The sequence below is a fragment of the Seriola dumerili genome, unplaced genomic scaffold, assembly GCF_002260705.1.
Source record: "Seriola dumerili isolate Sdu_G_001 unplaced genomic scaffold, Sdu_1.0 BDQW01000088.1, whole genome shotgun sequence".
Lineage (NCBI taxonomy): Eukaryota > Metazoa > Chordata > Actinopteri > Carangiformes > Carangidae > Seriola > Seriola dumerili.
The window spans coordinates 14,183,547-14,208,789 of record NW_019174343.1 but is presented as its reverse complement, the minus strand read 5'-3'; the positions used below and the strand labels follow the sequence as shown (position 1 = coordinate 14,208,789).

The following is a 25,243-nucleotide window of genomic DNA, read 5'->3' as shown; positions in this document are numbered from 1 at the left end:
TGATCTCAGTCTTTGCTTGTTATTTTATTACATTGCGGTCTGCATGTAAAAGAGCTTCTGCACAGTAAAATAAGCAGATAAAAAAAATGAATAAAACAGTGTGTAAAAGATGAATTTTTTATCTTTGTATGATGAGAATTTTAAGCCTAACATTTGTTTTTATGAATCCCTTGCTTGCATTACCTATGCAGGTGTTGTCTTCCAAAAGTTTCCTGTCACCACGGCAACTGCAGTTGACCCTTCCTTCTGAGGTCAGCAGACACAGATCCTGACATCCTCCATTGTCAACACGGCACAGAGAGAACTCACCTATGCAGACATGAGGAAAGTTGCACACACACACACACACACACACACACACACACACACACACACACACACACACACACACACACACACACACACACACACACACACACACACACACACTTGAGTGAATGAGAATTTCTGACCCCACATCCACCCTCCTGACACACAAGCAAACACATTCCCCCTACACACACATCCCCATCAGCAGACAAACACGCCTGCCTGATGTGGCCTTGCCTCCGCTCTCCGCTGAATGCGTAATTCAATGTGACTCAATCTAAATGGGATTTGCAGCTATTTACCGCAGGCTCTCGGCTTGTATGGTCGCTGTGGGTATTGGAGCACGAGAGAGTTTACTGAATGAGGCAAATTGAGGGAAAAGATGGCTGACGATATGGAAGAGAAAAAAACACAGGGCTGCATTGATTTAAAAGTATATAGACAATGGGAGATGTAGAACAAGATGATTTGGAGAGAGAGGTGAAGACGTATGGAGAAAAGTGAAGAGCAATTTAGAGGGTGTGTGCCTGTGGTAATATAGAGCTCATGAATGGAGGTGTCTGCAATTCATCTGGTGCAGCGTCACTCCCAGATTAGTTTTGTCATCCCATTAACTGCTCTGTTGGGGCAGAAAAAACATCTTAGTTCACGTGTGTTGTGCCAGTGAGTGTTTAAATACTTGCTCTAAAACAGCTTGTGTTAAAACCTTTTATCGAACTAGTTTGATTTGTAATGCCCTACGTATGTTGATGTTATCACAGCTATTGTATACAGTAATGAAATTTCATAACACCCCAAGTTATACTGGTTCTACCTCAATAATGACTGCTCAACATGTAAATATAAAAAGAGCTGTTGATATTGCACTACACTATGTTTTACTAGTCGAAGCAATGTGCTGTATGTATGGTTTAGGTGCATGTTAGTGCTATATGAAATTATATAAATTTGTCAACTGCCAGAGATTTTGCTATACATTTCAAACCATTTAATTTTTATTTAATTTATCAGTTCATTTTTGGTGGCATTTGGTGATTGTGCAATGTTGTAGATCAATCAGTTGGACTGATTAATGGCAATTAGACAAGTATCTTGAGTTGGCAGCTATTTAATTTGCTGGATTAGGCAAAAATGGGCAAGGCTTTTTATTGCCTAAGTATTTTTTTCCAATTGATTTTGACATAAAATTTACCAAATCACATACATACATACACAATCACACAGTTCTACACAAACATTGGGATCCATCTCTGTGTGTAAAAAAAACTCACAGCTGTTGGTGTCGTTGGCCACCGCAACGATACCCATCGGCTGCTGAGGGATGTCGGCACGCAGCACCTTCATGTCTCCTCCTGTGTATTTGTCAGCACGGAGCACAGCCCTCCTCACCCAGTCAGTCCAGAAGATGTAGTCACCGTACACAGCCAGGCCAAACGGATGGACCGGCTCATTCTTCAGTACCACCTGCAGGGGGAAGCACAAACGCAGCCCTGACCTCATACATTCAGGAAATTCCAGCCTTGGAACAAACTCGAAAGGATAAACACACTGAGGTGCTGTTATTAGGCAATCCCGTGATACAATTATAATATAAATATATAAATATATATAAATATTTTCCTTAATGCTTCATGATGTACGCTGTGTGTGTCTGCATGTTAAGTGTTTGTGTCACTCACATAGCGCCGGCTGCCGTCATACTCGCAGCGCTCTATCTTGTCCAGCGTGGCGTCAGAGAAGTACAGTTTTTCAGCACGGTGGTCTATGGCCAGGCCGTTAGGGGTTCGGATGTCCGTGCCAATGATCACAAGGACATTGGCACCAGTCAGTGTGGCACGCATGATGCTGGGAGACTGCTCGTTCCAGTTGGTCCAGAACATGAGGCTGCAGGAGAGAGATATAATCAGTGATGTAAATAGGTGTAAAGTTTTGGCACAACATGCGAGCAGTATTGGATGTGAATAACCGACTTAGTTCTAACCTCTGACACTCGTCAAGGACAAAGGCTCTTGGGTGATCATCCCCCGACATGGTGACCACCGTGTGCCGGTCAACGGCCCCCCAGCGGCTCTGATCCACAGTGTGGCGGGTGATGGTTGAGGTTGTATAGCTGGTCCAATACAGCATATCCCAGCCCCTGTGGTACGCCAAACCCTCCACTGAGCCCACATCTGAAAAAGAACAGAGCAATTGAGAGAAGAGGGGAAAGAAACACAAAGATAAATACAGATCACAGTGGGTAAAGAAAAAGAACAGGGAGACATTAAACCAGAATGAGGGAAAAGACAGAAGATAAAAGAGGGGAAGGAAAAGAAGCACGTCAATCCCAGTGCTGTGTTAAAAGGCCAAGTGTGGACTGTCTGGCAGTAGCTCAGTGCTGGCAAATGCTATGTGGCAGCACAGAGTCAGGGCTATGGACATGACAGCTTGGTATTAATGACCAAGAACACCGTGTGATTCGAGGCTTTTATCCAACAAATAGCTCACTAAAAAGGTCACAAAAACAGTTACTGGCTAGTGTATTACTTTCCATTGCACTACCTCATCAACAGATGAGAAGTAAAAAGTCATTTTTCTGCTCCATAGCCGTGAAATGAGTAAGAGGTTGTGCACTCCTCGCCTGCACAGAGGCCAGAGGACAGACGAGAGGGCAGCCAAGATGGAGGAACACAAAGTTCTGTAGCGGCAGATAAAGAACAGCTGTTCTGTTGCTGAGAAACAATACATGCACACAGTCAATTTAAAAACAACTATGCATCAGTTCACTCCCATGACAAATAATTGGTAATAGCTGCCTTATTGTTACTGTTACTGCAATGGAACAGTGAGGGTCTAATGATCACAGCAGCCTTTTCCGGGGCTGGAGATGACCTCACTCGGTCCAGAGGATCAGCAAGATTCACCACCAGGTGGGACACTTAACACTACACCTACAGTGAAATGCCTCGGACATGAATCAACATTTGTCCAGTGCGTGCTCTGAGATTCTGAATGAAGAAAAGCGACTGGAAAGCCTAGCGGGGGCACGCAACACAAAAGCAACTCCCCTCTGCTTCTCACAATCATAAATCAATGCCCTAAAAATCGATAGCGAGCGCCAGAGAAATCCATCCACTGCTATTTCTTCTTTCTTCAGTGCTGTTAATGAATTGTAAATCTCTGGCCAGCAGCGCTCTTGACTCAAATTCTTGCTTTTCACATCTGTTTATCTTCACATTGTCGTTGACCTAAGCCTATCTGGGGTTCTGTACATTTTCGCTTGTTGTTTACAATAATACAGATAGGTTGAATTTATAGCTGTTGAGCTCAGCTGGTTATAGTGGCATTGAGTTTTTTATTGCAGTTATCTGCCGTAGGTGCGATAGCAGGTCAATGTTTGCTATCAGACGGGCAGTCAATAATTACCCTGATTTCTGAAGACACACACTACTTCACTCTGTCTCTCATTGTGTATATACCATATCTGCATATGTTCTCCAAACCGTGTGTATCTGCAGACACAGCGCTTCTAGAAAATGCACAGCTCCTTTCAGAAAATGAACAGAAACAATGGACCCTGGGAAAAAAAACAACAAAAAAAACTATGTTTGGCCTCATTTGGCCCTCCCACAGAAAGCAGGCCAGCCCATCTCTGTCAGTCCTGCTCTGTGATAATCAGTCCAGAGTTCACCTGTCGTTTACTCGGTTTCATCCTCTCTAGCTGTTGAGTTATTCACCACCATTGTGTGTCTAAGTAGATCCCTTCCTCGGAGGCATGAGGAAGGCTGATTGTGGGCCGCTGAGCAAGGGGTCCTGATTAAGGTGTCGTGTGGAGTAGCCGCCTGCCAGGAGGTGACAGGAAATCACACAATCTACAGCATTTAGCTCCGAACACTCGGATGCTCTTAACAGGAGTCTGTGGAGAGGGATGAAGGGACTCCAGCAACTAAGAAATCAGCACTGACTTGACTTCAGTGGAGGTGTCTGATGTTATTTTGTTCCCTCTCTCACCCCCAATCAAAGGTGGAGCAGATTTCGAGGATTGTTAAAACGGCTTGAGTCACATACAGCACATGGGAATGGGTCACTTGCTGGTTGTGTTTTAAAGGACAGTTTCTGAGAGGTATATCATTTTCACACTGTCAGCAGGAACATGAACGTATGTAATGTGTGTACGCTGTATGTATTTAACAATCATGTTTAGTTCTTATTGGTTCATTTTAATCGTCGACACGTAGATGTTAAATGACTGGAAATCTGTGTGTCGTCATGTCTGAGTACACTGCTGTCATCGCACAGTGAGTAATCATTCCCACTTGTATTATCAGTAGTTTTATGACTGGCTTGAGCATATTGACCCAACCAAAAGCCAACTGTGTTCCTACAGTCACGGTATGAGTGAAAGACATGTCCACAACTGAAGACGCGATGCTGCTGTGGAACTGTACAGGTTCAGAGGATCTGCCGGGGAACGGCAGTGACACTGGGCTGGGCAAGGTGGAGCAGGTCCTAGTCCCAATATTAGATACACTGATTCTGGTGCTGGGGGTCGTCGGGCACACTATGGTGATGGTGATCCTGTGTGGGAGGCGGAGGAGAGGTGCTGGACATTCCCCTCACAGCTCCATGACAGGCACGGGGACAGACATCCTCCTGCTGGCTCTGAGCGCTGCCGACCTGCTTTTGCTCTCCACGCTTCCCTTCCACACTGTTGCCATAGCCATGCAGGAGTGGCCGTTTGAGGACTTCATGTGTCGTCTGGTGGGCTTCTTGGGATCGGCCTGCTCGTCAGCCAGCGTCTTCACGCTGGCCGCGCTGGCTGTGTCTCGCTATCTGACTGTGGTGCAGCCTACCAGAGCTTACAGTCTCCTCTCCCCTCGCCGGGTGTCTATAACTGCTGCACTCCTCTGGGTGCCGGCCTGCTGCCTGGCTGTCCCCCAGCTGGTTTTTCGCTGTGTGGGAACCCCCCGACAAGCCCCTGATGGACACACATGCTTTGCTTTCCGGTCCCACAAAGACCAGCTGATCTATGGATTATTTCACTTTTTCATGGCCTTCTTACTTCCACTGATCACCATTGCTGTGGCCTATGGCAAGATCTACCTGTTCCTATGGGGGAGTCAGCAGGCCGGCAGGGCCCCCCAAGTAGAGCGCTACCAGAACAAAGTGACCCAGACCTCAGCCATGCTGGTGCTGGCTTTTACCCTATGCTGGCTGCCGTCCTACGGCCTGACGCTGAATTTACTGGCGGAAGAAATTTCAGGGGCCACTGGCACCTCACCCCGTTACGGCCCCTTCAGTGTGTTTGCACGCTTCATGGCGACTTCCTCTACAGTGGTGAACCCCATCCTCTACGTGCTCATGTCCCAAAAGTTCAGACAAGACTTACTAAGGCTGTTTAAAAAGGGGGGGCAAAGAGAAGGTGGGGCTGTGGATATGGCTGCTGCCTGATAGTATTACTATCAGCAGCTACCTTGATATAACTGAACACCTGTCACACAAACACACAAACACACAAACACGCAAAACCTGACGGCCGGGATTTATAACTTAAAAAAGTGCAAGCTGAGTTGCCTTGCTGAATTACTCATGTGAATAAAATGGACGGAATAAAATACCCTCACAAGGAAAGAACAAGGCAAAACAACAGCACTCGCAACATCTTTCCCTCTGTTAGCCTGGATATAGAACAAGATCAAACTGCTTGCCTTGGGAGGAGCTGCTCCACAGGGACAGTGGGACAAACAATGTTGAATCATGCATTCCTTGTAAAAACCGATTAAAGTCAAGGCACTTTGGTAAAACATTAACAGTGCACCTGTGATTTGTTGTGCTGAGATAAGGTGAATGAATGTCTACTGCATCTGTCTCTGGGCCTGTTTGTGTTTATATACACTCTGTTCCTAAAGCACAGATAAACAAGAATTACCGCCTCATGCTTGTATGTCTCCGCCAACCAGCCAAGTTGCAGGAAATATGGTCACAGTTACAGCACTGAATAATTTGCAGAACATTATGATGTCACAGTGAAGTTGACCATTGACCATTTAGATATAAAATGTCATCACTTCATCATTTTATCCTATTAGACATTTGCGTTAAATTGTGTCATAATTAGCGTATGAATTGGTGAGTTATGGACAAAAATGTGTTTCATGAGGTGTCCTTGACTTTGAACTTTGACCACAAAAATCTAATCAGTCCAAGTGAATGTTTGCGCCAAATTTGAAGAGATACCCCCAAGGCGTTACTGAGATATCGTGTTCATGAGAATACACTGGAGGTAAACTGTGAATAAAGCTGGGTGTTTGGTTGATTGTTGAGGAACAAGGGGAAGCTAATAGAAAAGGTTCACACAAGCTTAAGATGTGGAAATACTCACTCTCTACTACAGTCTTGCGGTCAGATCCGTCATCACTGATCTGCTGGATGTTGCCAAAGTGGATGTCACTGAAGAAGATTCGGTTAGCTCCCTTTCCTCCACCTCCTCTGTAATCAAAAGTGAGTGCAATGACATTCTTCATGTGCTCGGGGTCTTCAAATGGTTTTATGGGTGCATTTAGGTTGTTTTCATCCGACAGGTGGACACTCTTTAGTATAGTGCGCTCTGAGTAGAGCAGGTAGCCATCATAGTCACGGCAGCTGCGGCCATCTTCAGCCAGCATGCCATGTGCACAAGCGCATGTGCGCTGCCCGTTGCCACGGTAAAGACAGAGCTGCTGACAGCCGCCATTTTTGTCTTTGCACACGTTTGTTCCTGTAAACAGAGATAAAAATCCATGATGTTATTATTAAATACACTTTTCTCAGATCCCTAAATGCGGGGAAACACACATTTAAGAAGTTCTTAATTTACCATTTATTCCACAAAATACAAATCCCTTGTAAAATGCTAAATTCTTGCATGTGAAGCAGATTTATGACGGTTTACATATTTAACAAACACCCCAGTGCTTACCTTGCTGCCTGGCCCTGTTGAAAACCTTGATGTCTTTGAGCTGCACCCCAATGCCAGTCCTCAGAGACACAGAGTCTGTGGCATTGTCCTTGCTGCCTCTCTTTATGGAGCCGTTAGCATGTGTCCTTCAAAGAAGACAGAAACAGCATCAAACAGAGGCTGATGCTTGCAGACATTTACGGAGGAATATTACAAATATTACAAATGAAAGCAGGAAAATATCAATCACAGATATTCCAAAAGTGAGGACAAGTTAGACTGAGTAGGAGGGGTAAATCTCACCTGTCACTCCAGTAAATGTAGCTCTCAAACACCGACACAGAGAACATGTCCATGTTGTTGTTGGCCAGCACCACCTCCCTGTTTTCTCCAGTTTCAAGGTTGATGCGCTCAATCTTGTCAGTCCTTGCGTCACACCAATACAGGAGACCATCCTGCATGCACACACACAGTACTGTTTGTTCACTCTCTGCATTGTGACGCAGTGATGTGAATTCTAGAATGTTCCGTTATACTTTACCTCATAGTCGATGGAGATTCCATTGGGCCAGCTGATGCTGACATTGACAAGGACAGCCCTCTGAGAGCCATCCAAACGAGACCGTTCGATACGGGGATACTGGCCCCACTCTGTCCAGAACAGGTAGCTGCAAACATAAACACAGCAAAACACAGAGATAACTTCCTCTGTAATCAATAAGGAGAGAAATTACAGAAGCAGATGCTAAAGACAGCTGCAGATAGTAACTAGAGCTACACCCAGTGTCGTTTCCTCTCACCCTTTCTCAGGGTGGACAGTGATGGCACGAGGCTTGTCCAGGCCCTGGGAGATCACCACATAGCGGAAGGAGCCATTCAATCTGGCTACCTCAATCACATCAAAACCTTGGTCTGTCCAGTAGATGTTTCCTGTGAGGGATAGAGGCGGAGGAAGTGATGAGCATGTGCTGCATGTTTGTTGATGCAGAATTGGACCTTGACTGACGTCTTTTTTTTTTTTTTTTTTTTTTTTTGACACCTGGGATACATTGACCTTGTTATCTCTCATACTGCAATCATTTCTCCTTGCTTTCAAATGATCTCCTTTTCCTGTTCTGTTGCATGGTAACAGACAGAGACAGTCTGAGCAAGGGTGGTAGAGCCACTGACAGCCAATGTGAAACACAGTTTATCAGCATGTTTACTTGATACTGTTTGAATCCCGTAACTGTGAGCATAGACAATGGCGTTTTTTTAATATGTCTGTGGTGTCTCTCACCTGCTATCCAGTCGACAGCGATGCCTTCCACTCTGCCGATGCCATTAGTGACCACATCCTCTCTCCAGGTCTGGTCTCTCTTGGCCCTGCTGATGGTGCTCAGGCCCATATCCACCCAGTAGATAGTGTCATTGTCTGGGAAAACACACATTAAGAGTCGGACTGAACAGAACTTACCTTTACATTACACAGTAACACATACTTAATGCAGTAGTGAATTATTTCAGCTACATCAAAGCAACAAAATAACTTAATGCCTGTGACTTTCTTTCTTATTTGAGTAAAAAAAAAAAAAAACATGTTAGAAAAAATCTTACCAGCATGGAAATCTATGCCCACAGCTAGGGATGTGCCCGACACTGGTACAAGGGCATCAGACTTGTCTGATGGGTCCAAAGGAATACCACGAATGCCCTCATGCACAGAGTAAAGCAGGAAAGAGCCAACACCTACAGCAAACAAATAAAATCCCCAGTGTTTAGACTTTGAATAGTTAGTTCTGCATCACACAATTTATCATTTTCATCAGTTTCTTCAACCCAAATTTGGCTTCAATCAAGATACAGTACATGTACGACTATGTCATACCCTCACAAGACTGCTGCCCTCTGCGCAGGCTGTATCCTGCTGTGCACATGCAGGCTCTGGTGGTTGGGGAGGTGGGGAGACACAGCTGGGAACAGTCTCCATTGTTATTACTGCAGAGATTGGTGCCTGGGAACAGAAAAGCACGGGAACAAATACACAAAACAAATCAAAGAGGAGTTACAGAGACATAAACAGATGTGCTTTAGCGTAGATAAACAGGCTACATCCAGCAAGCAAAACAGACCTTCAATGAGACAAGGACAGATTTCCTTCCCTTCTTTTCGCCAAGTAATTTAACTAAAACAAATGCTCTACAAGCTCAGAAAAAGCTGGCATGTGGCAGCCAGCTCTGCACCTTTCTGGACAGTTTCATTGTAGATTTTCATGTGCATCATGGGGGATGTGCTGTTCCTCAGGACTTTCCAGTTGCCTCCGTCCTTCTTGTCACAGGTTCCTATCTGGTCAGTTCCTTGGTCGGCCCACCACAGCTTGTCTCCTGAAGGATACCACACACAGCAGGAAGGTCTAACACTAGAAGGACTGGGACTTTAACTTGGAGCAAGATTTAAAGACACATACATAAATCTGCAACACGGTCGAGTTATCATACGTGGCTTAATTCTCTCTACTTTCATCTACTATACATCACTGGCTGAAATGAACATTTTCTGGAGACATACCCATGATGGCCAGAGCAGTAGCCTTGGTCAGCTTGCCCTTGACCCCCTCGAGCACCTCCAGCGCAGAGCCGTCCAGTTTGCAGCGGTTGACGGTGCTGTTTCCTGAGCTGATCCAGTAAAGCTGCTCTGTGTCAAAGTCAATGGACAAACCTGGAAAACGAAAGAAAGCACTGATGTGTAACCACCTGCCCCGTCACTAGGGAGTGCTGTCTCTCATGCAGACACGCGGAGGCAAGCACAGCACGTCACTCACCGACTGGGCCTTTCTGGTTGGTGAAGAGCACACTGCGGTTGCTGCCGTCTGTGTTGGCCATGCTGATGTTGTCCCCATCTGTCCAGTAGAGTTTCCTGAAGGAGACAGGCAGAGAGAGAATCAGCAAAATCACAGTACACACGAGCAAGAGAGAGGGGGAACTTTTGATTTATTGCAGCACGCCACAATTTTCCTTGCTGAGCAAACTTAGTCAATAAGGCCGCCTAATAGCACTCACAGGCTCCACAACCCAAAGCTCATTGCTCAAAGTATGGCAAAATTGTAGGGGCTTTCTTATTGACAAAAAGGTAAAATAATCTCATGATCTCAGGAAATCAATTTGTTGTACTGAACTTTCCGTCGCATGGAAAGAACTGCATGCAGCTCATGAGCTAGATTCTTTCCTCAGCCTTGGAAGCTTTATTATGTAATGCTTCTTATGACTCTTTCTGATTGCTGGATAGTTTTGTTTACCCGAGGCCACGGTCTGTTTGCTGGTTATGTGGATGTACGTTGGATGTTTTTTCACTTGAGCAAATGATCTTGATTTCAATGAGACTACCTCGTTGGGTAAAACAATAGTGATAGTAACAGTAACAACAAAATACTGTAGAGTCTGTGGAGCAACTGGTCTGTAAATCATACCATACAGTATATGACCTTCATAGGAATATTTTTACAATTTATGACCTAACCAAGTCAAACAGAGGCTGGTGAAGGTGTGTGAAGCAGCTGGTAGGGATCCACTGAAAATCTATCTCAGAACATTCAGTTCAGCAGCTGAAAAGTGTCCTCTCTGACTCATCGTCCCATCACAGACTCTCCCACACCACGCACACACTCACATAAACACTTCCCTTCAACTTCCTTTCTATTCAAACTGGTCACTGAACACACATACACACACACACACACACACACACACACACACACACACACACACACACACACACATGCAGAGAATACAGGAAAATATGATGGTGTGTCACCGTGTCTCGAATGGGTGCAGTCTGTGTTTAAAGGGTATCTATCGTCTGCCCTCATCACCCACTTCCTGTTAAATCCTACCACATCCACCACACCCTTCATTTGTTTGTTAACATGCCTTTAAATAAAGTTCCTGAAGCATTTAAACTCCCACATTGTCGTGTTTTACCACATATACACACATTGGAGTTTCTCCCTCCCCGACTGTCTTTACCCCCACCCACTCCTGAACATATTCTGGGCAGTGAGAGGACAGCCCAAGCATATGGATCTCGCATCTGCTTCTCATTTTCCCCCATGCCAACAATGCTCAGATCGGAAACATTCCTCTGCTTAAGTAGGCTAAGTCTTTTAAACAGAGGAAGGAGTACACAAAAAGGCAGGGACATTTCTTAAGAAAATATCCTTCTTCATCCACCTCAAATACTCAAAAGCACACATATTCCTGTAGGACAAAACTAAATATATAAATAAAGATGGCGTGTCTCTGCTGTGCCGGTAAGAGGAGGGGCCGAGGCCAGGTTGGGGAGCTGAAGGGGAAGAGGTTTCGAGAGGGACGACTGAAGGGGAAAAAAAAATGGACATTTGCTGAACAAGGCAGGAAGATAAACACTAAAACAGAAATAGCGACAGAAAGCGACAGAGACACTGGCTCTAAATAATTCATGGAGAGTCTCTGCGAGCACAGGAGCCGTCTTTCAAAATAGAAGTGGAGCAGGAGAGAGAAAGAGAGGGACACGGGAGAACGATGACACGAGGGGAGAAAAACTGGAACGACTTCCTGAGAGAAGAAACAGTCAGAGGTCAGCGACCATTTATACCAAACTACTCTGCCTGTCATCGCTGACTGCAAACAGAAGGGCGGGCTGTCAACCAGACATTGCCTAAGTGTGTAAGATTGTGTGTGTGCACCTCTGTGTTTATGTATCGTAGGTTAAAGGTGAAATCAGGACAGTGTCTGAGAGCAATTTTTGAAAACTGCGCAAGTCTGTGCGTGTGTGTCTGTGCATACGACCAACCCTAGTATTGGATGCAGCACTAGGCAGTGTGGTTTGTCCAGGCCCTGGATAACAGCATTTTTGAATGAGCCGTCCAATCTGGCAACATTAATCTGTTTCTTATTGGCATCATAGCTGGTCCAGAACAGGTTTCTGGACACCCAGTCCACTGCTAGACCGTGGGCGTTGGGCAGATCTGAAAAACAAAATACACACAGAGCCATTAATCAGCGTTTTCTACAGTCATGTTATATAACAACCAAAAACAAAAAATTCAGAAATGCCATTTGCATCATTTTCTAATCCTGAAATCAGAGAGAAACAGGCAAGAACTGCAACAAAAGACATTCAAATTCACCCTTTGCTAAGCCCCTCCCCCCCGTGTTAATGTAGCACATTAGTTTACAACGATAACTGTGGCGGATTTAATATTCCAAATTCAAGGTAATTTGTGAAACAATCGTTTTTTGATTTCACACAGCAGCAGACAAAAGCTCATTTCTAGTTTACTGCCATTCATTTAATCATCTGAACTGATGTAACTAATTAACATTAACCTCATAATTTGGTTGAAAACTTCATTCTCAGGTGATTTTTTGGGTCCAGGAGTTTGAAATCGAGAACAACTCAAAAAAGGTCTTAAATAAGCATTTGATATGGTAAAAGACAGAGGCTACAGACCCAGGAAAAAAGGCACCACCCACTAAATTCTTTGCATGCACACTAGCCCGCATTGACAAGTGCCTACTTACAGTTGCTGAGCTCTGATTGGATAATTGCTGTTCGGAGGAGGGGTTTAGCAAACAGTCAATTACAGTACCCATTTCTTTGCCACAAGAAAAAAATACAAAAATTTTGTACCACAATACAGTATAGTTAGGATCATGTTATCTGTCTTTCCAAATACATCCAGTAATTCATCATGGTTAGTTTTGAATTTAAGTGCAAAACTTGAGTGAAAGTCTACACTGAAAATGGAAATCTGAAAATTGATAAATGGATAAATCACTCAATTATTTTTTTTGTATAAATTGCTCTGAGGTATAACCAGTAGAAATCAACTCCATATTGTCCTCATTACAAGACAAGGTTGTTTACTGTACTGCAATACACAGTGTCTTTTAGAGGAATAGTAACATAAATTATGTATAAAATCTGCCTTTTTTCAAAAAGAAAAAATCTGTAAAATCTGAAAACAATGAGCTTGAAGTATGGTGTGTATTCTGCTTCTCCGTACCAGCAGAGACCACAGTCTCAACTCCAGTGCCATTGATGAAAGCTCTCTTGATGGTCTGAGTGCGGACGTCTGACCAGTAAATACGGTGCTCCAGAGCGTCATAGTCCACCACAGTCACATTGTCGATGTCCGGCACAGTGAAGGAGATAATATAGTTGTAGTATGGGTTGTCGATGTCCACTCCTCTGATCTCAATCTGACGGGCGTACAGCAGGAACTGACGAGACTCTGCAGAGGGGAGAGAGATGTTGACATGCATCCTTCAGTAAATCTCCAACGCTTCAGCATTCAGTGGGAGTAATCAGGAATGCAGCTTCAAGTCAAAAGTCAAACACATGAGTGCACACTAATGCCCAAGTTGTGGATTGGTGGCTGCGGCACGGATGGGTGCATCTGCACATTATTCCTGCCACTTGAACAAACAGTTAATCCAATTGCATCTTTGACTCTGACGATTGTGTCTGGCTGGCTAACTCAACAGCACCGCTGTGACAGCGAGAGTGAATTCAGTCTTTGCAGATATATTACAACTGCATTGGTCTCAACAGTCATTTAACTGCATACAGCTTAAATGATAGACAGGAAGAGAGGGAAACAGAGAAGGAGAGAGGAAGAGTAATGACAGTGTCAGGCTGTATTGGCCAGGCCAGACTAGGTGGTGGTTGTGGAGGCTTGTGGCTGATGCCTGCATCAGACAGAATGGGGCTCTCCATTCCATTACCCCTGAAGATAATAGAAAGTGCCGCCCTGAATACTAAACTCACACACCGAATAAACAGGCCCACTGTTCACGGACAGACACCTCAATGCGCGCCAAAGCTGTCACAGCAATAGCACCTCAAAGTGAAAAAAAGTCGAGATTGTTTAATCCTCCCTCTCTCTTTCACACACACATACACACAAATGGAAATAAACAAGTCTGTAAGGACAGGGATTACACTGTGGTATTCAACTAGAGTTTTGCCAAGACAAGCAGCTAAGAGGGGAATCAAAGAGTATGTTTTCTATAGTAGCTGCATCTATGTACGGTGTGTGCTCATGTTTCCATTTACATACATTACATAAATTTAATCATTTGGCAGACGCTTTTATCCAAAGCGACTTACAAGTGAGGGAGCTTCATGCTTACCATAGCAAGTGCGTTTGTCAGGGCCCAGCTTCATTAGGTGAGGACAGGCACAGGAGAACGTCTGATTGTAGTTGATGAGGCATAGATGAGAGCAGGGCTCCTTGCCATCTTTAGCTGCACATGGGTTAGGAGCTGGGGAGACGTGAATATGAAAAAATTATTCAGAGTGTGTACTTATCTGTGTTTATAATGAATATATAATGAACATAGCAGCTGTAAAAACAAACAAACAAACAAACTGGTTGTTTCAAGTTTTCCTGTACCAATATTTCAAGCTGCAGTTGCATCTGTGTGTCTCTTACCTTGTGGCTGTCTGGATGGATGGTAGACTTGGAGGTCAAAAGGTTGTGTGTTGGTTCTCTGGACTACGGTGACATTGCTCCCGGTCCACTTGTTTGCCTTGGCCAGAGTGTTGGTCCTCCAGTCTGTCCAGTAAACCTCTCCACCGTACATGGTGACGGCAAAGGGATGTGACAGATACTCGTGTCCCCTCAGAACCTCGATAAGCCCAGAGCCGTCATACTTGGCTGAATAAATGGCATCAGATCTGTGAACAAACAAAATTTTCAGTTACATTTCTGGGGATAGCTAAAAGATACAGTGCGCGCATTAAAGAAAGAGGTTGGTGTGAGTGTGTTCATGTCTGTGCCCTCCGTATGACCTGGCATCGATCCAGAGGATGCGGCGCTCTAGATAATCCACAGTGAGTCCATTCGGCCAGCCTCCATTGCCGGTCTCCTTATGGATGGTCTTCCTGCCTTCTCCGCTCATGGATGCAGCCTCAATCCTCGGCAAGCTGGCATCCCAGTCTGTCCAGAAGAGGATCCTGCAGCGCCATGACACACAGTCATTCAAACAATAAGGTGCAATGGTAGATGATCAGTGTGCCAGCCTCACAATTACTGTAGCAAAACATTTATCGCTGTAAATAAGCTTTGTTTGATATGAGCAGGAGATAGAGGAAGCAGAGCGGTCGTTACCCGTCCCGGGGGTCAAGGGCAATAGCTCTAGGGTGCTCCACCTCCCCAGCCAGCAGTGTGGTCCTCATTGTGCCGTCCAACTTGGCAACCTCTATCTGATCCAGGTTGCTTTCCACCCAGTAAATGTTTCCTGCTATCCAGTCCACTGCCAGACCCTCAGGGGTAGCCAGCCCATACTGGATTACGACATCAAAGCTGGTTAAAGCTACGAGGACGGACGGAAAGACAGGAGAGATGGTCAAACTTCTTGTTTTGTCTATCCAATTATCTGTCTTTCTTTTGTGTTTATATTTTGTATCATCCAACTGCTAGAGACATCTGATCTAATCATATTTCATTTTGCTACTCAATAAAATAAACATCCCTGCAGAGCACTTAAATTTCTTAATGAATTTACACAGTATTTTAATATGTACGGATAAAGGCTTCGAAGACCGGGATTTGCTGATGGCAACATTTCAGATTGTACCGTAACCCGAAGCAATGATCCGTTTTGCTTCAGTATTTACAAATTATGCAAATGTAATCAAGCTATTTGGATTCAAAGCCAACATTGCATCACAAACCGTAATTCCTTTAATCAAACGACTAGACGTTATGTTGAGGAGCAAACACATGTTAGTGCAACAAACAAAAGCATAAATAAATACGGTAGTGGGACAGCAGGGGGTGTGATACTGCAATACCCAAATGGGCCTTATATAATCTAAATATGTGCTGTCTCGCAGGGCTGAAGAGACATTTTCCAGCCTCTTTCAAAGCCTTTCATTTTCCATTGGATCCCTAATCAGAAGGACATGTCTAATTATTTGTGATGAGTCATTATTCTGTCTGGAGCAATGAAAACACACACTTGCTGAACGCAGGCTTTTGGCTGTGCCTTGTAAATGTTGCACACAGCAACCACATGCACAGACAGACATCAGTGTGGACCTGCTCACTGTTACTGCTGCACTTGATGATAGGGTTTGTTTGCCGTATCTGATTTTCTGGTCACAAGAAGCCAGAGCACCAGGACCAAGAGTGTAGCTTTACATGCTACAATATTATATGTTGAATATTCTTGTCTGGGAGGCAGTCTCATGAAGGTTTTGGGCACAACAAAGTTGTCATCATTGAAATTGCAGTGAGTACCAATGGTTTATCTCAGAGGAACTACAATATTTCCCGAGTGTGCAATGCAGTATTTAGAGATTAAAGTTTTATGACTCATAAAAGTCCCTTGAATCCAATAAAACCCAGGACATTAACGTGCGCTGCATAGTTTATGCTTTATTTCTTTATTTCTTTATTTATTTTAACAAAAAGCCACTTGTGTTACAAATTCAATGTCTAAATATTTATCTTGACTTTAATGGTGTTGTCTTAATCAGAAATGTAAATCCCCTGACGTCCACCGATGTAAACATGATTTCTATCTGTTGATGAAGACCATGTGATGTGTCGGAAAGCTCCAAAAGAAATCTAGGGTACCTCAATTTTTTGTCAAAACCTAAATTGTGCATCTATAAATGTACTCCTACTGCAGACAATCACAGCAAATGTTAAGAAAAAGTCTTTCATGCACATTAACTGTGTTGCAAACGCTCACCTCCGTTCTCGGACAGCTTCCCACGATAGATCTTATCTTCCACCACATCAGTCCAATAGAGGGCGCTCTGGCTGAGATGGAAGTCGAGAGCGATGGTGTTTCTTAGGCCCGGTACCAACACACTGAACTCTCCCTTATTCAGATCAATGCGGCGGATCTCGTGGCGGTTTGAGAAGATGATGAAGGGCTTGAAAGGATCTGTGGAAATGAAGAGGAAAGATCACTTAAAAAGGAGAACCGAGCAGATGGTAAAGGGTTAAAACCATGTTGCCCGGTCACTGTCGAATTGTTACTCAAACTTCTGCAGAGCAGCTCTGCTGGAAAACATCACAGCCATGTCCCGCTGCAGTGTGCTGACTTGTCCAATGAAAGAGGGGCTGTGTTGAAAGTGGCTCTAATCCTGGGTAATTAAAACGCAGTGTAAATAAGACAAGAGTTATCTGTACCTAACAGGCAGCCAGAGAGGCAGCAGGATGAATGACGGGGTGTCGGTGGCTAGTATCTAAGACCTGGCAGTGAGGACCACAATCATAAATTCCTGTTTTCTCATTGGCTAGTTGCTGCAGTAAGAGAACTCTATTCTTTATGTGGATGATAAAATTCAAAGCTGATTTAATGTGACTGAGTGGTTTCAGTTTTTTCACATCTTGCCCTCTCGCTGACTTTAATAAAATGAATTTCTGCTCTTCGCTTTGTACTTTAACATTTGAGATTCTTTTCATTAAATAATAAAGGCACCTAGAAACCATTGTCCAGGTCTTTTTGATGTTTTCTTAGAGAATGGCATTTAAGCTCTACGTCTTCTCTGGCTCCACTGCTCTGTCTATTGTCCAAATAAGTTTCTCTTGATTCTGCAGTCTTGAACCCTGACAAAGCCCAGAACCCAATCACCTATCTAACTTCCTTCCTTACAGAATAACTACCATCAATCAAATGTTCAGCCTCTTTGCTGATGTCTTTTGACTCCCCCTTACCCTTCAGCTCTCCTGTATTTTTTCCTCTGTCCCTCACCTGTACTCTTGCAGTTCTCCATGTCAGGCTCCAGTTCCCAGCCCTCGTAACATGAGCATTTCACACTGAACTTGTCCTGTTCACAGCGCTGACTGCACTTCAGGTGTTTGGCGCAGAAGCTCTGGATCTGACAGGTCTTGTTGTCAGGTCCTAACTCCATGCCCAGTGGACAGGAACAGATCACACCCTCGCCAGGCGCCACCGTGCAGTTATGGCTGCAGTCGCCATTGTCCAGTGAACACAGGTCTGTAAAACACAGAAAATCAGAAGAGGACTGAAGCAAGGGAAGACTACAAAGAACTGTTATCAAACCGCTGAATCCATCATTTAAGATGCAGAATTTTTCTTGCTGTTCCTGTGCTCCCTGTACTGAAACACAGCCTGGGTACTGCTGTTGCTTACCACAGAGCTTCTCATCAGAGCCATCTGGGCAGTCATCTTTGCCATCACAAAGTTTCTCTGAAGGCAGACAGATGGTGGAGTCGTTGGCGCACACATGGTGAGAGAGCTTACACACCAGCGCCTCACAATTGTCCTCATCTGAGTTGTCCTCACAGTCACTGTCACCATCGCACACCCAGGCCTTGCTGATACAGCGTGCTACGGACAGAAGGCAGGGTTACTTTAAAAATAACTACTTCAAGCTTACTTCATGTACTTCCCAAACTTCCTAATTTGAAGTATGGTCTCCTCACCAGAGTCTTTGCAGCCAAACTTGACAGCTGGATCGCACATGTGTGTTACACCCTCACAGTTCTTCTCATCGCTCAGGTCCATGCAGTCGGTGTCGCCGTCACAGCGCCAACGCAAGGGGATGCACAGGCCGTCCATCCGACACTGAAACTCATCCGTGTGACAACCCCCAGGAGGACGCGTGGCTGTGGAGAGAAAGACATCATGAGACTCCATAATGACATTGTCTGGAGTCATTGCCTTGCGTTAATCAAATCAGGACACGCAGCCTTGAGCAGAGACGATGTGCAACATCAAAAGACAAACAAGAAAACAAAAACTAATGAGCTGTCTGTTAGGAATCTGGGTAGCAACAAGTCTTAGCAACATGAAAGGCTGAACAGATTCAAGTATGCATTCAGAAGGTCATTGTTTTAGTTATAAACCCCAGCTGACAGTGAATCATTTTATGTTTGTTTCACTGTTATAGAAACATAATTACTAATAAATAATTTTAAGTAGGTAGATTTATATCATGTGTTGATATTTTCAAAAGGACAGTTGCTATATCAGTCACTTTAAACGACTAGCAAGAGTCATTAGGTGCCAGTGGTGGTCCCCATTAGACTGGTGCCTGCGTGACTAATAGGGACCAGGGACCTATTACAGCTGCTGATTGAAATGTAAATACTAGCTATGATTGTTGTACAGACTCCACTTTACGGAATAAATGACACAATGGTGTAAAGATGCACCCACTCATTATAATAACAACCACCTGTCACAGCTGTGTTCCATGAGTACTATAAAAAAAGTACCAGTGGCAATTTGTTTGTGAATAGTGGCTTTTAATGTTAGCTTAAGATTTTACTATTGACTTGTTACTAAAAGTTACTCTTGGTTACTAAGGTCCATATCTCCTTGAATCCAATACAGAGTACTCAATCCATCATGTGCAGCCTCTTTTGGAATTTTAATGTCCAGGTGTGCACAGCTGCACAAGTTTGGATCTGGAAAAAATCCATCATCATGCATTATTAGTGGGTGTGTTGGATGGTTGGTATTAACTGCAGTCCTATCAGATGCAGCAACTCGTATTTCTACACACTCCGTCTGTGCTTTTCTTTGTTGATTTTATTCAGGTTCAGATCAAGGCGGACTGTAATCTAGCCACAAACTGTGGCAACTGCTACTGATATAAGTCTTTTCTTAGTTTAATGCACAATTGAACAATACCAGGAAGTGTATTAGATTACAGGGTATGGTGTCTTCCTGATAGTCTGCTGCATGAATGTGGATGGGAAGTCAAAGTCAAGGTGAAACCAGCCTGTGTGGGCTGAAAATGTAAATGCAAGATTAATGCAACATGACATTTTTACTTGATAACCCAACTCATGCCATACTGATATCAAAAATGTTTTGATACTGTGTTAGATCAGTTGGTACGCACCAAATCCAGTCATATGATGGGCAACACATTCCATGTACATAGGGTTACTTTGAATTTGTGAAGACTGCATTTGGATTTAATACTCCAGACACACTGAATAAGCTAAAGAGCACTTTAAAAAATGGAGCGTTTTATAAGTTATCCACATTTTAGAAACAAGATTTATAACCTTCCCAAAACAGAATGCATTAGTTTTAACAGATCAGACTTGTTTTACTCACTGGATAAATGGCTGTGTTTTATAACCTTGGTGTTTTATGTTTTAAATTTTCCTTGCGTATTACTTTTTTACAATTTTGTAATTTTATTTTATTGTCATTTAAATTGTATTATGATTTCTTTTTGGACTATCTGTTCATGAATTCTTTTTATGATGTTTTTTTATGTAGGCTACATCCAGGTCTCTCTTGAAAATGAGATTTCTGTCTCAGTGGGATTCACCTGAATAAATAAAGGATAAATAAATAAAACAAATAAAAAAATGAATAAAAGGTTTGAGACCACTGTAGTTTTAAAATGAACTTGCTTGGCAAATTGGAAAAAAAATATTGTTTTACAATCTATAAGAATTTCTTATAATCCTTTATTTCTTTTTTTTTTTTTTCATACAATAATGTGCTGCTGGAGAAGAGTTTCCAAACTGTCAGGGAGTGTAGCAAATACCACCTGATCAGCAGGTGAAGACACTGACCCTGATTGGTGCAGTTTGCGTGGGTCTCGTCGCTGTAGTCCCCACAGTCATTATCTCCATCACAGGTCCAGTAATCTGGGATGCAGCGGCCGCTGTTACACTTGAACTGAGCACTGGAGCAGGAGTGACTACAGCCTGCCTCATCACTGTTGTCCCCGCAGTCATTATCTGAAAAACAAACACAGTCAAACAACACCCACTCTCTCTCATTATGAGGCGCCCATAGCCTCAAAGGGGGGGAAAAAACAACAACATATGTTTCAATATGCAGAAAGTAATTGCTTTTCCTTTTTCACAATTAACACAGTGATAGTGAAAACTATGGAATACAAATGAAATAGAATATGAGAGATGAGAGTTAAAATAATGACAGAAACTGCATAGATCATACCATGCACCACGAGGGAATGTACCCAGCGCTGATACATTGAGCTTGGCAGCAGAGCATCATAAGCATTTTTATGCCCATACTAATGTTAAAGGGCAATCTAATGTATAACTGCTATCATATTTTACAGTAGTTCATTTCATAGTCATCAAGGAAAGAAAATATTCTGTGGTTAAACTCCTTTTTATCATTGAACCTGGCAGCCTATTAAATCTATATCGAATTAAATAGAGTTTCATTAATTTGATTGCTAACACAGTAACTGTGCTTTCAGCTTTCCATGTATTTGGCTGACTGAGTAATGCACTTACAATTTATCTGATCTAATTTAGCTTCAAACCTGTGTGCAGCAGACTAAATGAATGGCAGCAGTATTGGCCTCAGCCCGTGGCCATGTCCAGTTAGCAAAAAAGCAGCACTAAACTGTTTCTGTTTCCAGCCCTAGAGCTAGACTAGCGTTACGGCTGCTGTGGTGCATGTTGATCTATGCACTAACCGGTCAGGTTTGGACAATTCAACTCATCAGAGCCGTCCCCACAATCCTTTTCTGAAAGACAGAACCAAGGGAAGACAGCAGAGTGGGCTAGCGGCACAACACGGAACAACAAAACCAATAACACAGAACAACAAAAGACAGGGAAGACAGGTGAAAACACACAAACATACAAGGTGACAAAAAGAAGAGTGTATGCCAATATGAGGCCGGTGGCTGTGACAAAAGGGAAGCGAGGAGTTGCTACACCGGAGAGGAAGAGGAGATAATAAAGAGCCCACACTAACCATTATCACAGCGCCAGTTAATGTTGATGCAGCGTCCATTGTTGCAGGTAAACTGGGTGAGGGGGAAACATGTGGGGTAGGCTGTGGATAGAGTTTAGACATGTTGTTACATGTTACAAAACCGCACACTAAAATGTCAACCCAACCTCTACAAACAGCCATAAATCACACTGCATCTACTGTGTGGTGTGAGAATAAGTTGACCAACCGCAGGAAGCAGGTTCATCTGACCGATCACCGCAGTCATCGTCCAGGTCGCATGTCCACGAAAGAGGGATGCAGCGCCCACTCGCACACGAGTACTGATTAGGCGGGCAGGTTCGAGCTAAAAGACAACACGGCAGAGCTCACATCACATGTGGAAAAAAAAAAAAGCACCTGTCAGATTTCCATATGGCAGCGTGTGTGTTTGTGTACCTGAACAGGTGGTGTTGGATTCGTCCTCGTCGTTGCCGCAGTCGTTGTCCCCGTCACACAGCCAGCGCAGAGGGATGCAACGGTTGTTCTTGCACTTAAATCTGTCTGTGGGGCAAGTATGCTGGTCTGGAGAGAAGAAAGGACGCATTGAGTGTCAAGAAGGAAAATGAGAAGCCATGTGGGAGGGGGGGGTTGTGGAAAGGTGAAAGAGTGGAGAGTTGTGACATGCAAATGAGCGAAAGAGAGGGCAGATATTCTAGCTGCTCTGGACTGGATTTTTGTTTTGTCAGGAATGGAAACAAGTCTGCACTTTGACCACAGACAGACCAGATTCACAGACATTGCTACATTCCTCCTTGCACGCACACACACTCACACTCTGTGTACTCGCACATACACACAATTAGCACATATAAACACTCATACTCACACGATTCAGAGTCTGCGCTCTCATTTCATTCTGGCATCACCAGACTGTCAAATTCAGACTGCCAGAGGTCATCTGACTCAGTACCAGCAGGAGGGGTAGCTGTTGTGAAACCGTGTGAGTGTCTGTCTGTGTGTGTGTGTGCGTGCGTGCAGTAACTCACGGCACAGCTCAGGAGCCTCATCGCTGTTGTCAAGACAGTCATTGTCTCCGTCACACTTCCAGCGCTCCTGGATGCAGCGGTTGTTCTTACAAGCGAACTCTCCAGGCTGGCACTGAGGAGGGGGCACGTAAGACGGGTTGGCTGTGGAGGGAGAAGTAGAGTAGAATAAAAAGAATGTGAAAAAGGGATCACTGAGGACATAAAAAGAAGGATACAGTTTTGGGTTTCAAAACTTTGGAACAGAAGGAAAATGAAGGAGGTTTGTGGAAAAGCGCTATTATATGAAAACTAGAAATCCTTTAGTCAAAATTCTCCCCCCCACCCCCCCACCCATACTAGGCTGAAGCTGAGCTGACCGGTAGCTGTATAAAATTCAAGACATACATGAGATGGGAAAAAAATAACAGCAACACTCGTATAATAAACAATGCTGCAATAGATTCCTTTGTAAAGATTTCAATCTAACTGTTGATGCTGTTGTTGAGTTTGTGGTCTTGTTGCTTTATTTGTATTATCGTATTGTATTTATCTTAAAATCCACCGTTTCTTTTAACCAGCTTGGTGGAGGGCAACATAACACAAACACCTCGAATATTCCAGGCTTCACTGCATTACATTATGCTGCTGTTAATTGTGGCCGCCCCTTGTGTGTCTCCATTTGCTCTGAATATTTTATGGCGAACAGTTCTAACAAAACACAGTCACTGTCACACAGCTTGACTCATCCTGTCCAACATACCGGGAATAAAACCTTGTCTATGTGATGGAACAAAATGAGTGCCATGAGAAATACCCTTCAGTCTCACACACACACACACACACACACACACACACACACACACACACGCACCTACAAAACAAAATCATATTTTTGTACCTACCTTTGCAGCTGGTGTTGTCAGCTGGGTCTAATATTTGGTCTTCTGCACAGGCGCACTGTCTGCCTCCTGGTATGGCCAGACACAGACTGCTGCAGCCTCCATTGTACACGCGACACGCATTAGGGCCTGTAGATGAACAAACAAGAATGTGCAGAGATTATAATAGTGTTTATATATGCTCCCTGTGCATCTTTGGACAAGCATAACTTTTGTATTCATGTGTATAGATGGCTGGATAGATAAGACCACTCTATGCGATGAGCTGCCCATTACCTTGCTGCTGCTGAGCGTCATACATTCGGATTTCAAAGATGGGCGGTCGCTCATTGCGCAACAGAGTGGCAGTGCCAGTGGTGGTGTCCAGCTTGAAAATGCTGCCACTACGGTACTCGTTCCAGAACAAGAAGTGTTTGTAGTGGCACAGACCAAAGGCGTGGTTCAGTTCCTGACCTTCGTACACCGTCTGGTGATGTGAGAAAAGCAACAAGATGTGACGTGATGGACCTTTTTTTCTGTTTTCTACCTGCGGTGCAATCTTGCACTGGTTTTGGTTAGGATATACCAACACTACACTAGGTGAAGGCCACTTGAATGTCTAAGCAATAGCGGCCCTAATAACCTTTTCAGCGATATTCAGACTATGTGTGTAAATTTTCTCATTCATTCTATATCAACTATATAACATTCCAGTTTCTGGATTATACATTTTAAAACAACAGAAACACCAACATCAAACCAAAATATAACCAACACACGGGCCACTGAAAACAAAATATTAAATATTAAATAAAAATTTTAGCCACAGACTGTATTGTGACAGACCACCCACCCAGTCGTCTACTGCTTTAAAACTCAGGCCTTATTAGTTCACTCACAGCTGCTAAGAGTCATTTCCAGCTCTCATTCCACTGAACCGCTCTGTCTCTAGACTGCGGTAAAATTAATTCTCATGATAGCGGGCGCTGACCTTGCGTTCCGAGCTGTTAAGGTAAACCATCTCAATGCGGTCGTAGTAGGCGTCCACCCAGTAGAGGATGCCCTGCGGGATGTCCAGACTCAGGCCGTTGGGCCACAGCACCGTTTTGCTGGTCAGGAACACGTTCCTGTTGGAGCCGTCCATCCAAGCCCGCTCAATTTTGCCTCGCTTGCTCTCCTTAGGGTCCTCCTCCCAGTCTGTCCAGTACATCCACCTGAGGAAGAAACACGGGAACTGTTACGTGTGTGTGATCTTGCTATCGCACGTGTGATAGCAAGACAAATAAGGAGAACATTTGTCATCTTTGCGGCTCCATAGTGTTTCTCAGTTGTTCTGCCCACAGGCAAACCAGTGTTTGTCACCAGGTACTTTAGGACCTGTCAATCTTCACTACTGATCTCCACTCAGCCTGTGAGCACTGGCTGTCTACAACTTTGTGC

The 25,243-nt window shown here is 44.0% G+C and overlaps 2 protein-coding genes across 2 annotated transcripts in view; one reads left to right on the top strand and one right to left on the bottom strand.

Moving 5' to 3' along the window:
* Positions 1 to 25,243, bottom strand: part of LOC111221615 (low-density lipoprotein receptor-related protein 1-like) — a 75,811-nt gene that overhangs the window by 16,314 nt on the left and 34,254 nt on the right. Inside the window, exons 13-45 of the mRNA XM_022745068.1 lie at positions 24,795 to 25,017; positions 24,101 to 24,290; positions 23,828 to 23,953; positions 22,947 to 23,087; positions 22,357 to 22,482; positions 22,148 to 22,264; positions 21,940 to 22,020; positions 20,772 to 20,939; positions 18,654 to 18,836; positions 18,361 to 18,558; positions 17,959 to 18,204; positions 16,948 to 17,145; positions 15,357 to 15,561; positions 15,038 to 15,202; positions 14,679 to 14,923; positions 14,377 to 14,508; positions 13,248 to 13,475; positions 12,032 to 12,206; positions 10,026 to 10,120; positions 9,773 to 9,922; positions 9,448 to 9,588; positions 9,093 to 9,218; positions 8,822 to 8,953; positions 8,505 to 8,639; positions 8,026 to 8,155; positions 7,767 to 7,893; positions 7,529 to 7,680; positions 7,247 to 7,371; positions 6,671 to 7,045; positions 2,291 to 2,480; positions 1,989 to 2,193; positions 1,581 to 1,773; positions 184 to 309 (exon numbers count right to left, since the gene is read on the bottom strand). Coding sequence (XP_022600789.1) covers positions 184 to 309; positions 1,581 to 1,773; positions 1,989 to 2,193; positions 2,291 to 2,480; positions 6,671 to 7,045; positions 7,247 to 7,371; positions 7,529 to 7,680; positions 7,767 to 7,893; positions 8,026 to 8,155; positions 8,505 to 8,639; positions 8,822 to 8,953; positions 9,093 to 9,218; positions 9,448 to 9,588; positions 9,773 to 9,922; positions 10,026 to 10,120; positions 12,032 to 12,206; positions 13,248 to 13,475; positions 14,377 to 14,508; positions 14,679 to 14,923; positions 15,038 to 15,202; positions 15,357 to 15,561; positions 16,948 to 17,145; positions 17,959 to 18,204; positions 18,361 to 18,558; positions 18,654 to 18,836; positions 20,772 to 20,939; positions 21,940 to 22,020; positions 22,148 to 22,264; positions 22,357 to 22,482; positions 22,947 to 23,087; positions 23,828 to 23,953; positions 24,101 to 24,290; positions 24,795 to 25,017 — 5,549 coding nt within the window. The remainder of the gene's footprint in view (positions 1 to 183; positions 310 to 1,580; positions 1,774 to 1,988; positions 2,194 to 2,290; positions 2,481 to 6,670; positions 7,046 to 7,246; positions 7,372 to 7,528; positions 7,681 to 7,766; positions 7,894 to 8,025; positions 8,156 to 8,504; positions 8,640 to 8,821; positions 8,954 to 9,092; positions 9,219 to 9,447; positions 9,589 to 9,772; positions 9,923 to 10,025; positions 10,121 to 12,031; positions 12,207 to 13,247; positions 13,476 to 14,376; positions 14,509 to 14,678; positions 14,924 to 15,037; positions 15,203 to 15,356; positions 15,562 to 16,947; positions 17,146 to 17,958; positions 18,205 to 18,360; positions 18,559 to 18,653; positions 18,837 to 20,771; positions 20,940 to 21,939; positions 22,021 to 22,147; positions 22,265 to 22,356; positions 22,483 to 22,946; positions 23,088 to 23,827; positions 23,954 to 24,100; positions 24,291 to 24,794; positions 25,018 to 25,243) is intronic.
* Positions 4,013 to 6,070, top strand: LOC111221544 (delta-type opioid receptor-like). Its single transcript, XM_022744985.1, has one exon. It carries the CDS (start codon positions 4,696 to 4,698, stop codon positions 5,737 to 5,739), a length of 1,044 nt encoding a protein of 347 aa, XP_022600706.1. The 5' UTR covers positions 4,013 to 4,695; the 3' UTR covers positions 5,740 to 6,070.